Genomic DNA, 17414 nt, shown 5'->3' with positions numbered 1-17414 from the left:
GACCTCTCCAGAGGCTGCTGAAGCGTCTTCACTGCATGCCACTGGCTTGTCCCACAGTAAGAGATCCAAGAGGGAGCAAGGCCGCAGAGAGATATCTTCTCTAGCCTCAGAAGACACATGTCGGCCGGGCGCGGTGGCTCAAGCCTGTAATCCCAGCACTTTGGGAGGCCGAGGCGGGTGGATCACGAGGTCAGGAGATCGAGACCCTCCTGGGTAACATGGTGAAACCCCGTCTCTACTAAAAATACAAAAAAAAACTAGCCGTAGTCCCAGCTACTCGGGGGCTGAGGCGGGAGAATGGTGGGAACCCGGGAGGCGGAGCTTGCAGTGAGCTGAGATCCGGCCACTACACTCCAGCCTGGGCGACACAGCGAGACTCCGTCTCAAAAAAAAAAAAAAAAAAAAAAGACACATGTCATCACTTCCATCACATTCTATTCATTAGAAGCAAGTCAGTAAGTTTGGCCTACATTTAAGGGGAAAAAATTAGGTTTCACTTTTTGCAGGGAGGAGTGTCAACATATTTTTGGATATATTTTATTTATTTGTTGAGACAGGGTCTCACTCTGTCCCCCAGGCTGGAGTACAGTGGCATGATCATGGCTCACTGCAGCATCAGCCTGCTGGGCTCAAGCGATCCTCCTTCCTCTGCCTCAGCCTCCCGAGTAGCTGAGACTACAAGTGTGCACTACCATGCCTGGCTAATTTTTGTATTTTTTTGTTTCACTGTGTTTCCCAGGCTGGTCTTGAACTCCAAAGCTCAAGCAATCTTCCTGCCTCAGCCTCCCAAAGTGCTGGGATTACAGGCATCAACTACCTTGCCCAGCCACAGACATATTTTAAACCGACCACTGGCCTCTGTGGTTGAAAGGAACAAATGCCAGCTTGTCAAGGAGGGAGACCCGGTTCTTTCAAGACTAAGAACTGTGTGGCTTTGCAGAGTTAGACAGGGGTTAGGGCCCTCAGCAGCTGCAGTTCCTGGGTCTCCTTACTGGCGCTCCAGCATCAGTGTGACTCCAGTGCATGACCTTTTAATTCTTTATTGCAGTGATTCCAAGACTTGTAAATTATTCAGATTTCTGAGATATTCCCTCTTGACTCAGTAGTTTGGGGTGTGGCTCAGGAAGCTGCATGCTTAAAAACACTCCAGGCCAGGCGCGGTGGCTCAAGCCTGTAATCCCAGCACTTTGGGAGGCCGAGACGGGCGGATCACGAGGTCAGGAGATCGAGACCATCCTGGCTAACACGGTGAAACCCCGTCTCTACTAAAAAGTGCAAAAAACTAGCCGGGCGAGGTGACGGACGCCTGTAGTCCCAGCTACTCGGGAGGCTGAGGCGGGAGAATGGCGTAAACCTGGGAGGCGGAGCTTGCAGTGAGCCGATATCTGGCCACTGCACTCCAGCCTGGGCGACAGAGCAAGACTCCGTCTCAAAAAAAAAAAAAAAAAAAAAAAAACACTCCAGGTGAGTCTTACGTGGGTGAAGACGTTGACTGTACTCTGCTTTTCCTTTCTATATTCCAGAGGTCAACAAACCTTTTCTACGAAGGGCCAGAGAGTAAATATTTTAGTCTTTGTGGGACATAAAAGTCTCTGTCAACATATTTTTTAAAATCCTTTAAAATACAAAAAGCTGGCTGGGTGCAGTGGCTCACACCTCTAATCCCAGCACTTTGGGAGGCCGAGGCATGTGGATCACCTGAGGTCAGAAGTTCAAGATCAGCCTGACCAACATGGTGAAACCCCATCTCTACTAAAAATACCAAAAATTAGCCGGGTATGGTGGCACATGCCTGTGATCCCAGCTACTAGGGAGGCTGAGGCAGAAGAATCACTTGAATCTAGGAGGTGGAGGTTGTAGTGAGCCAAGATTGTACCACCACTGCACTCCAACCTGGGTGACAGAGCAAGACTCCATCATAAAAAGAAAAAAAAATGCAAAAAGCTGCTGGCCAGGTGTGGTGGTTTACGCCTGTAATCCTAGCACTTTGGGAGGCTGATGTGAGAGAGTCACCTGAGGCCAGGAGTTCGAGACCAGCCCGGGCAACGTAGAGACCCCATCTCTAAAAATAAAAAAAATTAAAAATTAGCTAAGCGTGGTGGTGCACCCCTGTAGTTCCAGTTACTTGGGAGGCCGAGGTAGGAGGATCACTTGAGCCCAGGAGGTCAAGGCTGCAATGAGCCCTGAATGCACTACTGCACTCCAGCCTTGGTAACAGAGTGAGACCTTGTCTCAAATAAAATAAAATAATGTGAAAGCTATTCTCAACTTCTTGGATTTGCCAACTCCTTCTCTACCCCATGGCTTCCACTCACCCTGACTTTGGTTCACTGATCTCTTTTTAAGGCTTCTCTCTTTCTCTATCTCAGTTTCAACTTTTCCTGCTGACTTCTTGAGTCCCTCATGAGGTCCCCAATTGACTTCCATTACTTGTCATGCAGCTAGTTCTTATTTGGGCTGGTTGATTGAAGCCCTCTCCTGTCAGCCTGTGGAATGCTGAGAGGAGGGGTCACTGCCTTCATCAAATGGTACCCCAGCCTGCCCCTAGCAAGAGTGGAATACACCCTGCTTCATCAGGGGCGGGGGCTGCGTGGGGACCCAGTGCCAGCTCAAAGGTCAGACCCCAACTAATTACGAAGGATGCTGGTTCCCTGGGCACTGAGTGGAGAGATGAGGCACAGGACATGGGATGCTCAAGCTGGAGGGGCTCTCAGAGCTTCCAAAGCCGACTCCTCTTCCCCAGGGGAACTTGCCCGAGATCCTCCAACAATCAGAGGCAGACATGGGACCAGAGCCCAGGTCTTGGACTCTCGGTGTGGAGTTCTCCTGACCAGTCCATGCTGCCTTCTTGCATTTATACACAGCTGCATTTCCACTGTGCATATCTGCCCTGCTTCCAACAATGCACCAACCTGGGCAGATGAGAAGCATCAGAAGGCATGTCACCTCTGACATTCCCACACAGAGATTCTCCCCTAGAGTAGATGTAATAGATTCTGAAAGCAAGGCAGAACGTTCCTGGATATCTAACCCACATGCTCACTGATAGGGGACGGACTGAGACCAGATCACCAGAGGGGAGTGACCGGCCCAGGCCATGTCACAGTGAGATGCAGTGTGAAGGGCATCATGCTAGGCCTTTTTGTGTTGTTGTCGATGCTGTACTGTCTTCCCAGACACAGCAGCTGCTGGAAAGGCTGTCAACTGACAGCTCTCAGCTGTTATCTCTCTTTGGGACTTGCCTCAGTTGGGGAGAGCTGTTTCACCCTCTCTAGGGAAGCCAGTGTGCAAAGACTCGCCCCAGGCTAGTTGAGGTGACTCAGACCTATAATAGCAGTGCTTTGGGAGGCCAGGTGAAAAGATCACCTGAGGCCAGGTGTTTCAGATCAGCTTGGGCAACACAGCAAATCCCATCTCTACCAAAAATTTAAACAATTATCTGAGCATGATGGTGTGCACCTGTAGTCCCAACTGCTCAGGAGGCTGAGGTGGGAGGATTGCTTGAGCTTAGGGGTTTGAGGTCACAAAGAGCTATGATGGTACCAGTGCACTCCAGCAACAGAGCAAGACTCAGCCTCAAAAAAAGAAGAACTCACTCCAACTTGGAACAACTGTGAAGGATGTTCCAGCTCCAGAACTTCTTGGAGGCTGAGGCTTTGTGTTGACTGCAAAATGCCTCCCTCTGCCCCAGTCCTGCTTCCTTCTCTTCCCAAGAGCTCTCTCAAATAAACTTCCTGCATGTTAATCCCTGAGTCAGAGTGTATTTCCCAGAGGCACACCCTGTGACACATCTGTTATGTCATTTATCCTCACCACAATTCTGAGAACCAGTAGTACTATCCTCAGTTTACAGGAGCTGAGGCTCAGAGAGGTTCGCTGAATTGCCCAGTATCACACAGCACATGAGTGGTGGAGCCAGGACGCAAATCCAAATCCGTCTGCCTCCAAATCTCACACTCTTTCCAATCTCTTGGACCAGTTCTCTTGACCACCCTTGGCTTTGTTTTAGGGGCAAGTTTGACCCCCAGGACATGGACAAGAATTTGAATGCCATCCAGACGGTGTCAGGGATCCTGCAGGGCCCCTTTGACCTGGGCAACCAGCTGCTGGGACTGAAAGGTGTGATGGAGATGATGGTGGCACTATGTGGCTCAGAGCGCGAGACGGACCAGCTGGTGGCCGTGGAGGCCCTCATCCATGCCTCCACCAAGCTCAGCCGTGCCACCTTCATCATCACCAATGGAGTGTCACTGCTCAAACAGATCTACAAGACCACCAAAAATGAGAAGATCAAGATCCGCACACTGGTGGTGAGTGGGCTCGGTACCACCCTCCTACTCGGTACCAGGAGCCATGCCAGGCACCAGGGACACCGAAATGAATGAGTTGAGGCCACTGTCCTTGGGGAGACCAGGTTCAAGGGGGCACCAGACCCAGTCACAGACCCCTGCAGAACAGGGCATATTCAGGGCGCTTGTGAGGTTATAGATTCAGAACGGTGATCTCTGCTGCTTAACCCTGAGGACGTTCGTCTCCCTGCTTACGAACAGCATGAACACTGATGAGCTTGTGTCCAGGATGCATTTTCAGAGCAAATTCTGAAAAGTCAGTTTCCTTAATCAGTTTCTATAAGGCATTTTTTTTTCCACTTTCATTTTACGTTTTTTTTTTTGAGATGAAGTCTCACTCTGTCACCTAGGCTGGAGTGTAGTGGTGTAATCTCAGCTCACTGCAACCTCCACCTCCCAGGCTCAACTGACTCTTGTGTCTCAGCCCCCAGAGTAGTTGGAATTATAGATGTGTGCCACCACACCCAGCTAATTTTTGTATTTTTAGTAGAGACGGGATTTTGCCATGTTGGCCATTCTGGTCTTGAACTCCTGACCTCAGGTGATCCAACCCCCGGGCCTCCCAAAGTGCTGGGATTACAGGCGTGAGCCACTGTGCCTGGCCTGAAGTTATTATTATTGTTATTGTTGTTATGTTTTGAGACAGAGTCTCCCTCTGTCACCCAGGCTGGAGTCCAGTGGCATGATCTTGGCTCACTGCAACCTCCACCTCCTGGGTTCAAATGATTCTCCTGCCTCAGTCTCCCTAGTAGCTGGGATTACAGGTGCCTGCCAGCACACCTGGCTAATTTTTGTATTTTTAGTAGAGATGGGTTTCACCATGTTGGCCAGGCTGGTCTCAAACTCCTGGCCTAAGAGATCCACCCGCCTTGACCTCCCAAAGTGCTGGGATTACAGGCGTGAGCAACTGCAGTCAGCATCAATTTTTTAAAAACAAATTTTAGCTTCTGACAAAAATGACTTTTATGAAATTGCCCCCCTAAGAAAAGTCCAATTTTCTCTGGGTAGAATTTTGCACATCTGAATCTGTTATCTACCCAGAAGATAGAATTTCGCTGCCAGTTTCCGTGCCATAATAAGGTTCCCCATTGAAGCTTCAGATGTGGTTAACTTGGTCTTGCTGTTTTTTTCAAAATGGCAGGCACAATACATCTGTGGGGCCAAAATGGTGGAGGTCAAAATGGAGGGCAAGAACTGGCAACTCGATGGGCCTCTACCCTAACCCAGAGCACCAGGGAAAGTATCTCAGCAGAGGTGACACCTGAGCTGAGTTTTACAGTCTGCACAGAGGTGGATCCAAGCAAAGAAAGAGGGGCGAAGTGTTCTGCCCATAGAAACCTGTTTGAGCAGGGCTTCATCCGCAAGCCTTGGTGTCTCTGACCCTGCATGTGTCTGCTGTCTCCTCTCCTCCACAGGGACTCTGTAAGCTTGGCTCCGCAGGCGGCACAGACTACGGTCTCAGGCAGTTTGCGGAAGGGTCGACAGAAAAGCTGGCCAAACAGTGTCGCAAGTAAGGGGGCTGTGTTTCCCAGGCCCTGCACCTCCTCACGTGCCTTCCGGGCAGGAGTCTCTGGGGTGTGCTCCAGTGAAGTGTGAAAGGGACCTCATCCCCGGTTCACCACCCTGAAATCGCCTCACCCTCTTGACCTGAGCCCTGGGCCCCTTCCCACGTGTGCTCCCTCCTCACTTCCAGATGGCTGTGCAATACGTCCATAGACACCCGGACCCGGCGCTGGGCAGTGGAGGGCCTGGCCTACCTCACGCTGGACGCTGATGTGAAGGACGACTTTGTCCAGGACATCCCTGCCCTGCAGGCCATGTTTGAGCTGGCCAAGGCAAGTGTGGAGGAGTCTGGCCTGGCCACAAACCTCAGGAAAGGTCTGCTGGGTCCAGACCCACAGGGATTGGATCCCAGTCTTCCCCCTGGCTCTACTCCTTACCCCTGTGTAAACCTGATCGGTTATTTCCCCTTTTCTGGCCCTCATTTTACCTGACTGTAAAATGGACTCCCAACTCCTAATGTCTTCCAGAGTGAGAAGATGCACAAGAGGGCAGTTTGTTTTCCTGGTGAAGGGGTGGCCTGCCCCTCCACACTTGTGGGTGTTTCTCGTTAGGTGGAACGAGAGACTTGAGAAAAGAAATAAGACACAGAGACAAGGTATAGAGAAAGAAAAGCAGGGCCCAGGGGACCAGCGCTCAGCTTACAGAGGACCCACGCCAGCACCGGTCTCTGAGTTCCCTTAGTATTTATTGATAATTATCTTTACCATCAAAAAGATAAGGGAGTGGCAGGACAATAGGATCATTTTAGGGAGAAAATCAGCAGTAAGACATATAGATAAAGATCTTTGTGACCTGAATAAGTTCAAGGAAAATGCTGTGCCTTGAGATGCATATGCAAACATCTCTATAAACCTGTTAGCAGTATTGCTCCAGCAAATCCCACCTTATTCCTAAAGGCGATTTTCTCTTTGCTCAGTAAACAAAGCACACAATGGGTTTTACACGGAGATGTTCCATTGCCCAGGGACGGGCAGGAGACAAATGTTTTTCTCTTTTTTTTTTTTTTTTTTTTTGAGACGGAGTCTGGCTCTGTCGCCCAGACTGGAGTGCAGTGGCCGGATCTCAGCTCACTTCAAGCTCCGCCTCCGGGGTTCACGCCATTCTCCTGCCTCAGCCTCCCGAGTAGCTGGGACTACAGGCGCCTGCCACCTAGCCCGGCTAGTTTTTTGTATTTTTTTAGTAGAGACGGGGTTTCACCGTGTTAGCCAGGATGGTATCGATCTCCTGACCTCGTGATCCGCCCGTCTCGGCCTCCCAAAGTGCTGGGATTACAGGCTTGAGCCACCGCGCCCGGCCAATGTTTTTCTCTTAATTGAGGTTAAGAGAATGGTGATGACCTTTAACCAGCAAGCAGCCTTTAGGCACTTGTTTAACAAAGCACATTCTGCACAGCCCAAAATCCTTTAAACCTTAAGTCACCACAGCACATGTCTCTTGCAAGGACAAGGTTGGGGGTAGGGTCACAGATTAACAGCATCTCAAATACAGAACCAAATGGAGTCTCTTAAATCTACTTCTTTCTATATAGACACAGTAACAGGCTGACCTCTGTTTTCCCCACACCTGGGGTCCTCAGGAGGTGACGTCTTGAAGGACCTGAGGCAGCTAAAAAATAATAATAATAAAATAAAAAAGTGGGACATCGTAGCACGCGCCTGTAATCCCAGCACTTTGGGAGGCTGAGGCGGGTGGATGGCTTGAGCTCAGCGGAGTTCGGGACCAGCCTAGGCAACATAGTGAAACCCCATCTCTACAAAAAATTAAAAAATTAGCCAGGCGTGGTGGCACATACCTGTAATCCCAGCTACTCGGGAGGCTGAGGTGGGAGGATTGCTTGAGCCTTGGGAGATGGAGGCTGCAGTGAGCTAGAATTGCACCTCTGCACTACAGCCTGGGTGACAGAGAGAGACCTTGCCTCAAGAAAATAAATAAATAAAAGAGGCTGTGCCTGGCCTTTCTGGGAACCTGCCCTCCCCTCCCAGACCCTCCTAGACTCCTTTCCTTGTCTGCCGGGCCAACTCTCTGGCTCTTTTCTACCAGTAAAGGAAGAAAGTTTGGGAGACATTTTCGCCAGGACTGGAGAATGTTCAGCTCCTGCCCCATCTCCAGTTGGATGGGAAAGTGTTAGACTGGGCTTTTGGAATAGGCACAAACTGAGGATCTTTGTGAGACAGCTCCTATTCATACTGTCAGAGCTGCTGTTGGAGGGTGCAGGAGACACTGCTGCCCGCCTTTATGGACAGAGCCTCTCCTGCACTGCTGTCTTTCCTCAGAATGGGCCCTACCAGCTGCACTCCTCCCACACCAGCCTGCTGGCCACGTGAGGGAGCATCCTGGAAGCAGAGATTTGTCCTAAAGTTTCCTTTCTGTTTTCCCTCTCCCCAACCCTGTGCCTTCCAGACCAGTGACAAGACCATCCTGTACTCGGTGGCCACCACCCTGGTGAACTGCACCAACAGCTACGATGTCAAGGAGGTCATCCCGGAGCTTGTCCAGCTCGCCAAGTTCTCCAAGCAGCATGTGCCCGAGGAGCACCCGAAGGTAGGGTCAGGTGCAACATGGGAGGGATCTGGTCTGTGCCACCAGGCCTCCAAAGGAGGCGGAACAGCAAAAGGAGTGGTGTCAGGAGCAGCGTGGTGTGTGTTTGGGTGGTTGGGGGTAGGATACACATACACTGAAGATGTTAATGGTAAACTTTCCCACCAGATAGTGCTCATGCTTTTTCTTTGTTTTTATTTTCTATTTTGAAAAAATCCAACAATTTGTAATTTGAGAAAACAAACGGAGCTATGATGGACACTTTGCAATTTGTGTTGTTGATTTTATGGATTAAAGACAGTTTTATTTCATGTCTCCAACAGATAACAATTTGATTTTCTCAGATTTCTGGGTTTTGTGACATGGGTGCTAAGTAGGAATCATGAGAGGAGAGGCATGGTCAGCCCAGAAGTCACAGATCCCCTGGACCCCTCTCCAACAATTCCCTGCACATGAAGATATGATTTGTGTGTGATTTGCATATGAATATATGCAAGATATAGCCAGCCAATAAAATCATTTAGATTTTTTTTAATGATCAAAGTAATATAATCATACTGCAAAATGAGTTAAAATGTGGAGAAAAGGGAATAACCACTCATGATTACGTCATCTCCACATGACTGCTGTTGGCATTTTGACGCTATGTTACCTACCAGGGGCTTTTTTTCTATGTATCTTTTTTCTTTTCACAGTTACAATCAGAATATATTTATCATTTTGTGCCAGATTTTGGAAAAATATGTTTTCCACATTGCCATCTCATTCTCTGAATCATTTTCATTGTATTTATTTTTTGAGACAGAGTCTGGCTCTGTCACCCAGGCTGGATTGCAGTAGTGAGATCTAGGCTCACTGCAACCTCTGCCTCCCAGGTTCAAGTGATTCTCCTGCCTCAGCCTCCTGAGTAGCTGGGATTACAGGCATGCACCACCAATCCCAGCTAATTTTTGTATTTTTAGTAGAGACAGGGTTTCACCATGTTGGCCAGGCTGGTCTTGAACTCCTGACCTCAAATGACCCACCCACCTCGGCCTCCTAAAGTGCTGGGAATCCAGGCGTGAGTCACCGCACCCGGCCTCTGAATCATTTTTGAAAGCTGGATGATGTTTCATCCAGGCAAGGGTGCAGAGCATGTGCTGTGGCTGTGAAGCTCCAATGTGGCTTCCAGGGCTTGCCCAGGGTTGTCAGCCCCTTCCCCACCACTCGCCGCTCTGAGGATTGTCTGTAGGGACTCTTTAACCCTGAGTTGACTTTGGGTTTCCAGCAAACCCAATCTATTGTTAGGGCGGCTTCATCCACTGTGTCCTTTCTCTCCTGCCTATACCCTCTACCTCCCCTCCCACCCCAGCCTTTTCCAAGAAAAACAATATATGCATCATTTAGTCTTTTGGATTATCCTTCTTTTATTTCATTCCTCTGTGAATGGGAGAACCTTTGGGACTGGTTTTCTACGATATCAGCTCCTCAGGCTCTGTCTTGGGATTAGGGAAGGCAAGGAAGAAAAGAGACAGTGACACACGACAGCAGAGCGTGCTATATAGCCCTTGGCAGTTGTTTGGGAAGAGGGAATCTGGAGAAGTGTCTTAGTTTCCTATTGTTTCTAGAACACATTGCCACAAACACTGTGACCTAAAACAACACAATTTTTACATTTTTTTTGTATTTTTTTTTGAGACTGAGTCTCCCTCTGTTACCCAGGTGGAGTGCAGTGGTGCAATCTTGGCTCACTGCAACCTCCGCTTCCTGGGCTCAAGCAATTCTCCTGCTTCAACCTCCTGAGTAACTGGGATTACGGACATGCTCCACCATGCCCAGCTAATTTTTGTATTTTTAGTAGAGACGGGGTTTCGCCATGTTGCCCAGGCTGGTCTCGAACTCCCAGGCTTAAGTGATCCATCCACCTCAGCCTCCCAAAGTGCTGGGATTACAGACGTGAGCCATCGCGCCTGGCCCAGTTTTAAAAATCTTATAGTTCTGGAGGTCAAGAGTCCTAAAATGAGTCTCACTCGGCTAAAGTCAAGGTGTTAGCAGAGCTGGTTTCTTCGGGTGGCTCTAAAGGAGAATCATTTTATTGCCTTTTTCAGCTTCTAGAGGCCACCTACATGCTTTGGCTGGTGACCTTGAACCACTCCGACCTCACTTCCATTCCATTGTCACATCTCCTAGTGCTAACTCTGATCTTCCTGCCTCCCTCTGATAAAGATCCTGGTGATTATATTGGGCCCACACAGAAATCTAGGCTTACCTCTCCATCTCAAAATCCTTGACTTAATTGTGTCTACAAAATCCCTTTTGCCATGTAAGGTCCCACGTTCACAGGTTCCAGAGATTAGGCCGTGGACATCTTTGGAGGCCATTATTCAACCGACCCCAAGAATTCAGAAATGCACCATCTTTGGTTCCAATTCAGATTGGCCTAGCACCCAGGACCCTCTTACATTGCCATCTTTTCATCTCCCCAGGACAAAAAGGACTTTATAGATATGCGGGTGAAGCGGCTTCTGAAGGCGGGTGTCATCTCTGCTCTGGCTTGCATGGTGAAAGCAGATAGTGCCATCCTCACCGACCAGACCAAGGAGCTGCTGGCCAGGTGGGGCTGCAGTGGACCAAGGCTTGGAACTAGGGCTGAGGGCTGAGGGGCCTGGAGTGTAGCATGCTGGGCAGGGAGATAGAAATGCTGGGGGCCTAAATGAGATAAGATATTGGGAAAGACTGGAAAAAGGTCTGAGGGGATCAGCTTTGAAAAGTGACATGGGACCGGGGTGGTGGCTCATGCCTATAATGCCAGGGCTTTGGGAGGCCGAGGTGGGAGGCTTACTTGAGTCCAGGAATTCAAGACTAGCTTGGGAAACATATTGAAACCCCATTTGTACAAAAAATTTTAAAATTAGCCTGGCCTGGTGGTGTGCACCTGTACTCCCAGCTACTTGGGAGGCTAAGGCAGGAAGATCACTTGAGCCCAGGAATTCAAGGCTGCAGTGAATGATGATGGTACCTTTGCACGCCAGCCTGGGCAACAGAGCAAGGTCCTGTCTCTCTACAACAGAGGAAAGAAAAGAAAGAGAGAAAGAGAAAGAGAAAGAAGAAGAAGAAAGAAAGAAAGAAAGAAGGAAGGAAGGAAGGAGGAAGGAAGGAAGGAAAGAAAAGAAAGAAGAAGAAAGAAAGAAAGAAAGAAAGAAAGAGGGAGGGAGGAAAGAAAGAAGAGGAAGGAAGGGAGGGAGGAAGGAAAAAAGGAAGGAGGGAAGGAAAAAGAAGAAAGAAAGAAGAAAGGAAGGAGAAAGAAGAAATAAAAAAAGAGAGAGAGAAAGAAAGAAAAAAGAAAGAAAGAAAGAGGTAGAAAGGAGGGAAGGAAGGAAGGAAAGAAAGGAAGGAGAGAGAGAAAGGAAAGAAAGAAGAACAGAAAGAAAGAAGAAAGAAAAGAAAGAAAGAGGGAAAAGAAAGAAAGGAAGGAAGAAGGAAAGAAAGAGGGAAAGAAGGAAAGGAAGGAAGAGAAGTGATATGGTGGGCATCACAGGTGGAAGTTTGCATCAGGAGAAAGGAGGCCACTGTTCCTTCTTGTTACCTTGTTCCCAGAGATTAAAGGCACAGTCTCTGTGCAGTCTGGCCAGGGAGGCAGGCAAGATCACAGCTACAGTCCGATGCAATGGGTGCCATGATGTGGGAAGCACAAAGGGCTGGTTGGAGCACAAGCAGTGTCCCCCAACCAGCCAGACTGGCGGGGAAGTGGGTGGGCAGCTGGTAAGGCCTCCTGGGGGATGTGACAACTCAATCAAGCTCTGAAGGAAGGAAAGGAGCCACCTAAATACAGGAGAGGGAAGGTTCCAGGCAGAGAGAATAGCATCTGCAATGACACCAAGGATGGAGAGAGAATGAGTGAATTTGGGGTTCTCCTGCAATATGTCTGGGGCAGGGAATGCACAGGAGGGGCTGGTGCTAGATGAGACAAGAGAGGAGGCCAGAGCCAGATCATGGAGGCCCTGGGGCACATCCATGTTGAAAAGTTTCTCCTGGGTGGTTGTGTCCCTAAATAGGGATAGCAAGGGCGCTCTTTGCAGCCTCACTTGGCCTTCATTCCTTCCCAGACAATTATTTCCATGGGGTCATCTTCCCAAGGTGGCTAATTCTGGGGCACAGACACACAAATGGCACTTTCCATGGTCTCCCTCTTCATCCCAGGATTTCACTGGCTCCGACTGGCTGGCCTGCTGCTGCTGCTGCTGCTGCTGCCTGGGAAGGTGTGCTGGTGCATTAAATGTTCTCCTTTCTTCTCGATCCCACAGGGTATTCCTGGCACTGTGTGACAACCCAAAGGACCGAGGCACCATTGTGGCTCAAGGTGGTGGCAAGGTAACTGGGCAGGACATGGTCCTTGCCATCCTAGAAGGTGCCTTTGTGCATGCTCTTTGCCTAGCCCAAGAATAATGTACCCTCTGCTCCAATTCAACTTCCTGGAATACGGCCACCACTTATCTGTGCTGTCTGTGCTCATAGCCCCAAGCCAATTTCTGCTTGATTTTATGCTATGATGGTACGTACTTTGGAATCCCATCTATCCTCCTTGCTATTGGAAGGAAGCACCGTGCAAAGATAGAGACCCTGGACTTTGATGTAGAAGACTTATAGTTGAGTTCTTGCTCTGCCCCTTTTTGACTGCATAACCTCAGGCAAAATACTTAATCTCCCAGCCACAGCTTCTTCATCTGTAAAATAGGGAAAAAAATCACACTTTCACTTTGCAGACTGTCACAAGAATTAGAGAAAATATAGAAAGTATTGGTTCATGGTAGGTGCTCAATAGACGTCTGATGTTAAGATTGGGTTTGGCTGAAACTCCATCTCTATTAAAAATACAAAAATTAGCTGGGCATGGTAGCGTGCGCCTGTAATCTCAGCTACTCAGGAACCTGAGGCAGGAGACTTGCTTGAACCCAGGAGGCAGAGGTTGCAACAAGCCGATATCATGCCATTGCAGTCCAGCCTGGGCAGCAAGAGTGAAACTCTGTCTCAAAAAAACAAAACAAAACAAACAAACAAACAAAAAGATTGGGTTTGGCTTGGGCAGAAAGTAAAAAATTTGTTGATTGAATTATTTATTTTTCCAAAAGCTGAAGGAACATTTAGGTGGGTGGGAGGAAGTTGGGCAAAGACCTGGATGTGCACTGGGAACCAAGGGGAGTGAATATGTGATTAAGGATTTAATTGTTTTCCATGATGTGCAAGGGCTCATTATATGGCAGAGTCTTCCTGGACCGGGACAGACAGAGAGCACCTGGAGCAGGAGGATAGGAGGGAAGCCTCTGGATGTCTGTGACTAAGTAGTGACCTTGCCCTTTCTTGCAGGCCCTGATTCCCCTGGCTTTGGAGGGCACAGATGTGGGCAAGGTGAAAGCAGCACACGCTCTAGCAAAGATCGCTGCTGTCTCCAATCCGGACATTGCTTTCCCCGGGGAGCGGGTAGGTGCTTGGGTAGATGGGATAGGGCGATGGGAGGAGTCTCCTCTGCTCCTAGAGGCCTTTCCCCTTGTCACTATACCTCCAGCCTGGGAGAGGAGCATGGTACTGTCACAGGAAGGGTGATGCATTGGAGTAGTAATGATCACCTGGATTCCAGGCCTGGTTCTACCCCTGACAAACAGGATTGCCTTTTCCAAAATTCAGTTATCCTGTCTATAAAGAAAATAATCCTGCCTGTCAGGATCATTGTGAGGATTAAATCAGACAATGTATGAGAAAGTGTTTTGGAAACTTTGCAGCTGGGCACCTATAAATGTAAGGCACTCAGGGAACAAAGTCCTCACCTGACCAAACCCTTGACCCCTCCCCAACAGGTGTATGAGGTGGTGCGGCCCCTTGTAAGCCTCTTGGACACACAGAGGGATGGGCTTCAGAACTATGAGGCTCTCCTAGGCCTCACCAACCTGTCTGGGCGGAGTGACAAACTCCGGTGAGTGTGGTGAGCGTGGCAGGGGTGGAGAGAGGTGGCTCAAAAAGTGTTTCTTTGAAATTTCACATAATGTGCTGAGAATGCTCTTTTCAGAAGACAACATCAAAGGCAAGGTGTGGGATTTGAGTTAGCACTTAGTAAACCACACAGTGAATATACCAAAGCCAAAAGATACCATAAGGCTTTTTTTTGACTGAGTATCACTCTGTTGCCCAGGCTGGAGTGCAGTGGCGCCATCTCAGCTCACTGCACCCTCCACCTCCAGGGCTCAAACTATTTTCCTGCCTCAGCCTCTAGGGTAGCTGGGACTACAGGAGTGTGCCACCATACCCAGCTAATTTTTGTATTTTCAGTAGAGACAGGGTTTCCCCATGTTGGCCAAACTGGTCTCAAACTCATGACCTCAGGTGATCTGCCGGCCTTGGTCTTCCAAAGTGCTGGGATTACAGGTGTGAGCCACTGCACCCAGCCAGCACTTCTTTCTAAAATAGTGATGATCACCATTCTAACTGGCGTGAGATGGTATCTCATTGTGGTTTTGATTTGCATTTCTCTGATAACCAGTGATGATGAGCATTTTCTCATGTGTCTGTTGGCTGCATAAACATCTTCTTTTGAGAAGTGTCTGTTCGTATCCTTTGCCCAGTTTTTGATGGGGTTGTTTTTATCTTGTAAATTTGTTTAAGTTCTTTGTAGATTCTGGATATTAGCCCTTTGTCAGATGGGTAGATTGCAAAATTTTTCTCCCATTCTGTAGGATGCCTGTTCACTCTGATGATAGTTTCTTTTGCTGTGCAGAAGCTCTTTAGTTTAATTAGATCCCATTTGTCTATTTTGGCTTTTGTTGCCATTGCTTTTGGTGTTTTAGTCATGAAGTCTTTGCCCATGCTTATTTCCTGAATGGTATTACCTAGGTTTTCTTCTAGGGTTTTTATGGTTTTAGGTCTTACATTTAAGTCTTTAATCCATTTTGAGTTAATTTTTGTATAAGGTGTAAGGAAGCGATCCAGTTTCAGCTTTCTACATATGGCTAGCCAGTTTTGCCAGCACTATTTATTAAACAGGGAATCCTTTCCTCATTTCTTGTTTTTGTCAGGTTTGTCAAAGGTTGTAGATGTATGGTATTGTTTCTGAGGCCTCTGTTCTGTTTCATTGGTCTATGTACCTGTTTCAGTACCAGTACCATGCTGTTTTGGTTACTGTAGACTTGTAGTATAGTTTGAAGTCTGATAGAGTGATGTCTCCAGCTTTTTTCTTTTTGCTTAGGATTGTCTTGGCTATGCCTGCTCTTTTTTGGTTCCATATGAACTTTAGAGTAGTTTTTTCCAATTCTCTGAAGAATTGGGGATGGCACTGAGTCTATAAATTATCTTGGGCAGTATGGCCATTTTCACGATATTGATTCTTCCTATCCATGAGCATGGAATGTTCTTCCATTTGTTTGTGTCCTCTTTTATTTTGTTGAGCAGTGGTTTGTAGTTCTCCTTGAAGAGGTCCTTCACATCCCTTGTAAGTTGGATTCCTAGGTATTTTATTCTCTTTGTAGCAGTTGTGAATGGGAGTTCACTAATGATTTGGCTCTCAAGGATCCAAATCATTTGACCCAGCAATCCCATTACCGGGTATATACCCAAAGGATTATAAATCATGCTACTATAAAGACACATGCATGGCTGGGAGTGGTGGCTCACACTTGTAATCCCAGAACTTTGGGAGGCCAAGGCAGGTGGATCACGAAGTCAGGAGATCGAGACCACTCTGGCTAACATGGTGAAACCCTGTCTCTACTAAAAATACAAAAAAATCAGCCGGGCGTGGTGGTGGGCACCTGTAGTCCCAGCTACTCGGGAGGCTGAGGCAGGAGAATGGGGTGAACCCAGGAGGCAGAGCTTGCAGTGCACTGAGATTGCACCACTGCACTCTAGCCTGGGCAACAGAGCAAGACTCCATCTCAAAAAAAAAAAAAAAAAAGACACATGCACACATATGTTTATTGCAGCACCATTCACAATAGCAAAGACTTGGAACCAACCCAAAAGTCCATCAATGACAGACTGGATTAAGAAAATGTGGCACATATACACTGTGGAATACTATGCAGCCATAAAAAAGGATGAGTTCATGTCCTTTGCAGGGACATAGATGAAGCTGGAAACCATCTTTCTGAGCAAAGTATCATAAGGACAGAAAACCAAACACCGCATGTTCTCACTGATAGGTGGGAGTTGAACAATGAGAACACATGGACACAGGGAAGGGAACATCACACACTGGGGCCTGTTGTGGGGTGGGGAGCTGGGGGAGGGATAGCATTAGGAGAAATACCCTAATGTAAATGATGAGTTGATGGGTGCAGCAAACCAACATGACAAATGTATACCTATGTAACAAACCTACACGTTGTGCACATGTACCCTAGAATTTAAAGTATTAAAAAAAAAAAAAGATATCCAGGTGGATAGTAGGATAAAATATATTCCTCTGTGGAAGCAGGAGTATGTCAGCATGTACTGGGTTGGGATTCTTTTGGTTGCCAGTAGCAGAAAACTCAACTATAATAGGCCTAAGCATAAAGGAAATTTATTGGCTCATGTAGATAAGAAGTCTGGGGTAGCAAGATTCAGGTGTGGCTTGATGCAGGGCTTACAAAGCTGTCTTAGGTTCCTGTTCTCTCTGTCTCTTCTCTCCTTTCTGTATTGTTTTAACTCTCAATGGGCTTTTCTGCTCTCTCATAGTTGTGAGGGCAGCTCTGGCCTTTACATCTTCTTGGATCTACATCCAGGATGAGAGAGAGAGAGAGAGAGAGAGAGAGAGAGAGAGAGAGAGAGAGAGAATTTCTTTACTGCAATAATACAGAGGCTTTCCACTTGGGTGACATCCAGAACCCACTGCTGTGGCCAGGATGCCATGCTATATCATTTAGTTTAGGCCCATGGTGCCCCTCCTAGAGCTGGGGGCTGTTTGATGCCACATAAACCATGCTGGCTGAGGATGTGGGAAGGGTAGCACCAGAATGG

At 48.0% G+C, this 17414-nt stretch overlaps 1 protein-coding gene across 2 annotated transcripts in view; it reads left to right on the top strand.

Moving 5' to 3' along the window:
• Positions 1-17414, top strand: part of UNC45B (unc-45 myosin chaperone B) — a 42586-nt gene that overhangs the window by 16529 nt on the left and 8643 nt on the right. For both annotated transcript variants that reach the window (XM_033184171.1, XM_033184170.1), the window contains exons 10-17: positions 4010-4310; positions 5765-5859; positions 6043-6184; positions 8313-8453; positions 10916-11043; positions 12734-12800; positions 13794-13907; positions 14282-14397. In XM_033184171.1, the coding sequence (XP_033040062.1) occupies positions 4010-4310; positions 5765-5859; positions 6043-6184; positions 8313-8453; positions 10916-11043; positions 12734-12800; positions 13794-13907; positions 14282-14397 (1104 nt within the window). The remainder of the gene's footprint in view (positions 1-4009; positions 4311-5764; positions 5860-6042; positions 6185-8312; positions 8454-10915; positions 11044-12733; positions 12801-13793; positions 13908-14281; positions 14398-17414) is intronic.

This window comes from Trachypithecus francoisi, unplaced genomic scaffold, assembly GCF_009764315.1.
Source record: "Trachypithecus francoisi isolate TF-2019V2 unplaced genomic scaffold, Tfra_2.0 Lachesis_group20, whole genome shotgun sequence".
NCBI lineage: Eukaryota > Metazoa > Chordata > Mammalia > Primates > Cercopithecidae > Trachypithecus > Trachypithecus francoisi.
The sequence above is the reverse complement of the archived record's forward strand: the minus strand, read 5'-3'. Positions and strand labels throughout refer to the sequence as shown.